Source organism: Equus quagga, chromosome 16, assembly GCF_021613505.1.
Source record: "Equus quagga isolate Etosha38 chromosome 16, UCLA_HA_Equagga_1.0, whole genome shotgun sequence".
In the NCBI taxonomy this organism is placed as follows: Eukaryota; Metazoa; Chordata; class Mammalia; order Perissodactyla; family Equidae; genus Equus; species Equus quagga.
This window is the reverse complement of record NC_060282.1, coordinates 2,301,445-2,308,985: the sequence shown is the minus strand read 5'-3', so window position 1 is coordinate 2,308,985 and position 7,541 is coordinate 2,301,445. Positions and strand designations below refer to the sequence as shown.

Sequence of the window (7,541 nt, the reverse complement as noted above, 5' to 3'; positions counted from 1 at the left end):
GGCAATCCAGAGCCCCTGCGCCATCCCATCTCCCCACTGGGTTACCTACTGCCCTGCTTTGGGTAACCCCAGTCCTGTGCTTACCCTCTTGCCGAGAGAGTGAGGCTTCACTCCTATTTTACAGATGGGGAAACGGAGGCTGGGAGGTGAGGGACCTGCTCGAGGCCACACAGCCGTGAGAGGGGCAGCCCGCATCCGGGCCTCTGGGCTCCGGTCGGCTCAGAGCCCCAGGCGGCCGCGCCCAGCTCCCCGCTCTGCCTACAAGACTCACGCAGGAAGGACGCCAGGAGGGGACTGCAGAGCAGTGACCGACCTTGTGTCGCTGGCCAGCTGGGCCCAGGCGGCAGGAAGCGGCGAGTCCCTGTGGGCAGGCGGCCGGCGTGTGCATGGTCAGCAGAGCGGAGGCGCTGGCACCAGGAGGCCGGCCGGGCTCTGGGGTCCTGGCTGTCGCCCTCCCTCCCTCGCCCACCGGCTCAGCTGCTGCGTGGGACGGACGGCCCAGCCAGGTGCTCGGGGACCGTAGGGAAGTAGGTTTGGAGGCAGGAGGAGCTTGCCAGGGTCCGCGTGGAGGCAGGTCCAGGACGGGCAGCGCCGGCTTCCTGAGCCAGGGTGGCTAGGCTGGGTCCTGCTCACATGTGCTGGGAGCTGTCCCCCTCCCCCAGGTGTGTGTGGGCTGCACAGCCAGCACCCTCTCCTGGAGCAGGCAAGGTGACCCCAGTGACACAAGGTTAGGGTCAGTCCAAGGGGGTCAAGGGTGGATCCTCCCACGCCCTCCCCATGACCTTGGGTCAGTCTCTTACTCCTCTGAGCCTCGGTTTCCTCATCGTGAAGTGGAGATAACAACACTGGCCTCGCAAAGGAGGGGTGAGGCAAGGGGTTAGTGCAGGCCAAAGCCTGGACACGGGGCTCCAGGGGACACCCCACACCTCCCCGCCTGGAGCTGCAGGGCCCAAAGGCCAGTACGTCCTGCACAGAGGCAAGGCAGTGGCATGAGCACAGGGCAGGAGGCTGAAGGAGGGGGCCTGAGAGCTTGCAGTGACAGGCAATGTCACAGTCACAGCCACGGGCTTGGGGTCTGACCCCACCTGCCCATCAAAGCACCCGTGAGAGGCAGACGATGGGCGGGGTCTCTGCACCCTTACCCAGGGTGGAGGCTTAGTTGGCAGGACTGCCCGCAGGCTGGGGCTCTGGAACAACCTTGGGGGGGCGGTACTGGAAGACCCTCGCTTCCTTTCCCCCTGCCCACTTCCCTTCTGTCAGGGGGCAGGGGGAAGGGGGAAGGTAGGGGAGGAAAGAGGCAGAGCCTGGGAGACCCCGCCAGGGGGTCAGAGAGAGCCCAGAGGGGAGAACAGCCACCGTGGCCATGATGGGGTGAGTGGGCGGGCTGGCCCAGAGCCAGTGGGAGACATGCCAGGCTGCTGGGTCAGACGGGCACAGCTGAGGCCGCTATGGCACGCACCCTGGCCTGATGGAGGAGGAGGTCCCCTGGCCCCCTGGCTGCTCTGCCCCTGCAGGTGGACACGCTGGTGGGTGCAGACAGACAGGTGGACAGAGCAGGTGCCTGGGAGCAAAGACCAGGGTGGGCGGTAGGGCGCTGCCCCCAGCGTGCCCAGAGTCCCAGTCTTCCGGGGGGGGCCTCACACCATCCCGCCTTCTGCTCTTTCTCTTCTAGCTGCTGCTGGCGGCCACAGGCGGGTGTCGGGGCCCTGGACCTTAGGAGCCTCCACTGCCCTCTCCACCACCTGAAGCCCTCTCCTCCTCCTGCCCTCGCTCGGAGCCCCTGCCCCGCTCGCCGCCGGACCCTGGCATGTCAAGGCCTGGCTCGCGCCTGCCTGCCCAGCCCGCGGAACCCCGGCGGCCCCGCGAGCTAGGATGAGGGGCCAGGCCGCTGCCCCGGGCCCCCTCTGGATCCTCGGTCTGCTGCTGCTGCTGCTGGGGCGCCGGGCGCGTGCGGCCTCGGGGGCAGACGTGGGGCCCGGGTCCGAGCCGTGCGCCACGCTGGTGCAGGGCAAGTTCTTTGGGTACTTCTCAGCGGCCGCCGTGTTCCCAGCCAACGCCTCGCGCTGCTCCTGGACCCTGCGCAACCCCGATCCACGGCGCTACACACTCTACATGAAGGTGGCCAAGGCGCCTGTGCCCTGCAGCGGCCCCGGCCGCGTCCGCACCTACCAGTTCGACTCGTTCCTCGAGTCCACACGCACCTACCTGGGCGTGGAGAGCTTCGACGAGGTGCTGCGGCTCTGCGACCCCTCGGCGCCCTTGGCCTTCCTGCAGGCCAGCAAGCAGTTCCTGCAGATGCGACGCCAGCAGCCGCCCCGGGACGGCGACCCCGGCCCCCCGGCTGGGCCCCCGGGCCCCGGCGACGACTTCTCCGTGGAGTACCTGGTCGTGGGCAACCGCAACCCCAGCCGGGCCGCCTGCCAGATGCTGTGCCGCTGGCTGGACGCCTGTCTGGCCGGCAGCCGCAGCTCGCACCCCTGTGGCATCATGCAGACGCCCTGTGCCTGCCTGGGGGGAGACACCGGCGACCCTGCCTCCAGTCCCCTGGTGCCCCGCGGGGATGTCTGCCTGAGGGACGGCATGGCCGGTGGCCCTGAGAACTGCCTCACCAGCCTGACCCAGGACCGGGGCGGGGATGGCGCCCCAGGTGAGTGACTGGCCCGGAGAGGACCCGTGGGTGGCTGTCTGCGCAGAGGGTGGGTGGGGGAGGGTCTTCTCTGCAGGGCTGCACTGGCTACCCACCCCCGAGTGCACCATCAGGGGATCTCACGCAGAGATCAGTCCTTGCGGGCACGCTGGGCACAGGCGGCCTAGGGGGCTTGCACTGGCCCCAGGGCCCGCATGGCGCCCGGCACACGGGAGTGCTTGCTGAGCGTGCAGTGAACGAGTGAAGGGAGGGAGCACCAGTGGGTCTGACTCCTCTCAGGAGGAGGAGGGAGTTTTAAATTCCTGGCTTGGGGAGGGTCCTTCGCATTTTGCAGGCAGGACGCTTCTGACGGTTCTGACGGGCCAGGGTCTGCAGGGCCTTGGGCCACGACTGTGTGGAGAGAAGGGGGCAGCGGGGGCTGTGTGGAGACGCCGTCAGGAGACGAAACTTGGGGGTTGAGTGTGGATCCAGGGGATGGCTACCGAGCGCTGGCGGCGTGTTTAGGCGCCACGGACATGGTGTGAAAACCAACAACAGAGATCCCTGTCGTGGAGCTGCCTTCAAGGGGGCCGGGGGCAACCAGCCAAACACGAGAAGCAGAGGTGTCCGGTGACAAGGGCGTCTCGGGAAAGGACACAGGGAGACTCCCTGGTGGCAGCACTGCCATTTCATCAGAGGTCAGGGGGCCACTTGGACCAGGGGGCCGTATTCCAGGTTCTGGGAGGTGCAGGGGAGCCTGTTGGGCATCGGGAACGGCATTTTGGGCTGAGGGAAGGGCAGGCAAAGGCCAGAAGTGGTCGTGTGCTCAGTGCATCCCAGCAGAGAGGGGTCCGGTGTGTCCTGCTTGGCTGTCCGGCTGTCCAGCTGTCCATCTTCAGAGAAGCTTGGTTTTTCCTCCGTGAGACAGGAGCCTGTGCAGGAGGATGGGGTCAGCGGGATGGGACACTGGGTGGGGCTCCACAGACAGCGGGGCAGGACGCACAGGATGCCCAGGGTTTCCTGGGAGCATCTGGGAGGCCAGGACTGTGGCTGAGATGGCAAGGGCAGCAGGGGATGGGGACGGCTCATCTCAGACCGTTGAGTTTGAGACACAAGGCCAGCAGCTGAATACGCGTGCTGGGCATCCAGGAGACCGGCCGGGCTGGCTGGTCCATGCTAGGCGGGTCACCGTGGAGCGAGGCGACATTGTCCAGGGCCCTTAGCCCCTCCTGAGTCAGAAAGGCCGATGGACTCTTCAGAGTAACATCTTTATTAATGTTAATTAATAACGTATTTATTAAAGGCACAAAATTAGCTTCGTGGGGTCACAAAGGAAGCCAGTTACCCCGGAACACGTTTCTATTCACAGCCTCTAGGGCGCGGCTCCCAGGTTAGAAACCTCGGTGAGTCGGTGAGCTTAGCCGGTGAGGAGAGGAGGTGAGCAGGGGTGATGCTGGCCCTCCGGTGGCCCAGGGAGGAGGAGGCAGAGCCCCGGGTGGTGGGGGTGTCCGGGAAACCAGCAGAAAATGAGAGGTTGAGACCAGAGAACATTAGTTGTGTCAGAGCGAGGCTGGGAGGGCTGACCTTCGGACTGGGCAAGGCGGAGGTCACTGTGACCTTGGCTTAGGCAGCTTCCATGGTGTGGGAGGTTGGGAGTGGGTCCGCGGGGACAGGAGGCGGAGAACGGAGCAGAGAGTAAGGAGGGCTCTTCGGAGGGCAGAGAAGCAGGCAGCTGGTTTGGGAGGCGGGCGGGTCAGGTGGACCGGGCGGGGCGGTGCCCTGGCGCTGCATCTCACCCTGCCGCTCCCCTACAGGCGCTTGCCCCTGCGCCTCGGTTTCTCTGTCTGCAGAGTGCTGACTGCTTTGCGGGACTGTTCTGTCACATCAGACACGGTGGCCCCAGGGCCCGGCCTGCACTGGCACCCAGGGCACAGGAGCTGGTCTCTGTGAGCATCTCGGGGTGGCAGCCGGGCCGGGGAAGTAGCCAGCGCTGCTCAGAGCCGTGTGGAGCTTGCTGGAGGGACAAGGTCATGGGGTCGGGGCTGGCGTGTTGCATGCGTGACGAGTGGCGGGAGCTTGTATGGTGGAGGGAGCTGGAGCTTCACTCCTTTGCTGAGCACCCGCTGCATGCAGGCCCTGGACAGGAGTCGGCTGTAAGGGTGGACAGGTGTCCTGGGCGCGTTTGCCTGTTATCTTGAGCCCAGAGGGGCCACTGGAGGGCTGTCAGCAGGAGAGTGACTCACGCTGACCTTGCTCGGCCTATAAATGCAGAAGGGTGTCGGGGCTCAGAGGGGGAAGCTGGGGACCAGGAAGGGGCTGCTGCAGGTGTCCAGGAGGGAGGTGACGCTGGCCTGGTCAGGGCACAGCTGCAGCGGGGAGGAGAGTCTGGAGCAGGGTGCAGCTGATGAACTTGCCGATGCAAAGGATGTGGCTAGGGGGGAAGGGACGCTGCAGCACCCCCAGATTCCTGGTGGGAACAAGGACATCGGCTGAGGTGGGGAAGTGTTGGGGTGGGGACACAGTGGGGAGGAACAGCCTGGGGAAGAAGATCTGGAGGTCAGAGTGGGACTTGAGTGTGAGGTACCCGTGGGTCATCCAGGTGGGACTGTCACGCGAGCAAGGAGCTCGGGGGTCGCCAGGACAGGATGGGGTTAGGCTCCCATCACAGCCTGATCCCTGCTCGTTCTGTGTCCTGGGGCCAATCCCCTCAGCTCTTGCAGCCCCTCAGGGCCCTCATCTTTGAAACGGAAAGAGTGAAAATATCTTGTCTCCCTGATTGTGTGAGGCGTGAGGACTGGGGTGGAAGTGTTTCTAAGCCCCACCCGTGTCAGTGATGAAGCGTCAACATCTTTGTTTGTTATTAGGGAGGGAAATAGAGGCCCTGCGGGCAAAGGCGGGGTTGGAGGAGGAAGGGACAGTGGGAGATTGGGCTGGGCAGTGTGGACTTGCACAGGGATTCTGGGAAAGGGGAGGCTTGGAAGCCGTGCTCACAAGGTGTGTGTGCGCATGGACTTGTGTTCATGCTCCCGTGTGTGTGTGCACGTGCAGTGTATTGTGCGTGCATGCGTGTGCCTGGGTGCAGTGCATCATGTGTGCATGTGTGTGCTCATGTGCCCAAATGTGCAAGTATGTGCTTGTGGGCGTATATGTGTGGTATGTATATGTGTTGATGTGTGCATTGTGTCAGCATGTGTATTGGGCGTGCCTGATGTGTGCATGCATGTGTATGGTGCATTGGACACACAGAGGCGCCTGTTCATGCATACATGTGCGTGTGTGTGTGATTGCCATGTGCATGTGTGCAGTATGCCGTGTGCGTGTGCGCAGGCATGGTATGTCCGTGTGTTCATGCATGTGGGTACATGTGTGTGCGTGATTGCCGTGTGCACGTGTGCAGTACGTTGTGTTCGTGTGCGCGTGCATGGTATGTCCACGTGTTCGTGCTTGTGCGTGCGTGTGTGTTTTGAGGCTGGGCCAGTTTCGGCGATTTGACAGAGCGCAGTGTCAGGCTGGCGGTCTTGTGGGAGGACAGTCTGGAGAGCCTGTGGGCTGGGACTGCCAGCCACGTGCAGGGGGAGCTCGTCTGCACTGGGCAGGGTGGACCAGAATGCGGTGGCCCCGCGCGGAGACAGCTCGGACCCCAGGGCCTGTGCCCCACACGCAGAAGGCCCGGCTGCTTCTGGGACCTGGGGAGTAAACATGGCGTCAGAGGTAGTAACAGCAGCCCTGTTTGCAGCCTTCCCCTTGTGCGGAAGCGTCCACACGTGAACCAGTTTACTCTGCCAGCAGCCACGAGCTAGGTTCCCCTCGGAGGGCCCCTCCTCGTGGGGCCTGTGCATGGGCTGTCCCCGCGGCCTGGAACGCTCCTCCCCGGATACCCGTAGGACTCCCTCCCTCCGCTTCTTGCTGAGACGTCACCTTCTCGGCCAGGCCCACCCTGACCGTGCTCTCCACGCCCACACGCCATCTCTTGTTCTCCTCCTCACCTGTGTCACCCGCCAACGCGCTGTGTGGTTTCCCGTGTTTGTTGGGTCTGTCCCTGCTTGGATGTAAGCACCACAGGCCTAGGGGTTCTCCCACTTGCTGACGCGGCCCCCAGCGGGTGCAACAGCACCTGGCACACAGCGGGCATGCAATACCTGCTTGTTGAGTGGAATGAGGCACAGAGACTTTAGGGCAGTGGCCAGGGTCACACAGCTTGTAAGGGGAATCTGATAGCAGAGTCAGCTCTTGGCCACCTGGTGCTCCTGCCTGGGGCTTCTCCTGCAGTGAGCTCTGCTGGGAAGGTCGTGTGCCCAAATGTGTGTGGGATGGGGTGGGGGGGGAGGTGAGGTGCAGAGACCAGAGAGGTCTAGCAGTCATTCAGAAGACACACAGCTGAGCTGGGCTGGCACCAGACCCAGATCTTCCTGCGGAGCCCTGTGCCCTGGGAGCTTCGCCCCTCTCGCTGGCCACGCACATCCCTCCATCTCAGCCCGGGAAGGCTGTTCACGGTCGAGCCAGGGAGCGAGCAGGCGGCCCAGGCCAGCCTGTGGCCCATTTTCAGCCCTGCCCCCCGCCCGGCCTGTCCAAACGCCACATGGCCACGTCACGAGTCCGACTCAGCCGGCCTTCCTCAGGCCACAGCAACTGTTCTGTCTCCGCCCCACCACCCCCTCCGTGGCTGCCCGCCTGCTCCCACCCGGGTCTCTCAGCACTGTCTCTCGTCTCTCCATCTCTCTCCCGGAGTCTCTCTCTGCATTTTTCTGCCTCTGGTGAGATGAGGCCATTTCTCTCAAGGGTTGTTTTAAATATTCATGTTTTAATTAAAGAATTTTATTGCAGAAGCGACATGTAAGATAATGAAAAAGCAGCGTCCTGGGGGCTGAGAGCCAGTGTGTGTGTGTCCCTGTGTGTGTGTGTGTGTCCCTGTGTG

General features: G+C 63.8%; 1 protein-coding gene across 1 annotated transcript in view; it reads left to right on the top strand.

Annotated features, from left to right (window-relative positions):
• The first annotated feature begins 1,872 nt into the window (after positions 1-1,872).
• Positions 1,873-7,541, top strand: part of ADGRB1 (adhesion G protein-coupled receptor B1) — a 72,223-nt gene continuing 66,554 nt past the window's right edge. Inside the window, exon 1 of the mRNA XM_046642494.1 lies at positions 1,873-2,647. Within this exon, the coding sequence (XP_046498450.1) occupies positions 1,873-2,647 (775 nt within the window). The remainder of the gene's footprint in view (positions 2,648-7,541) is intronic.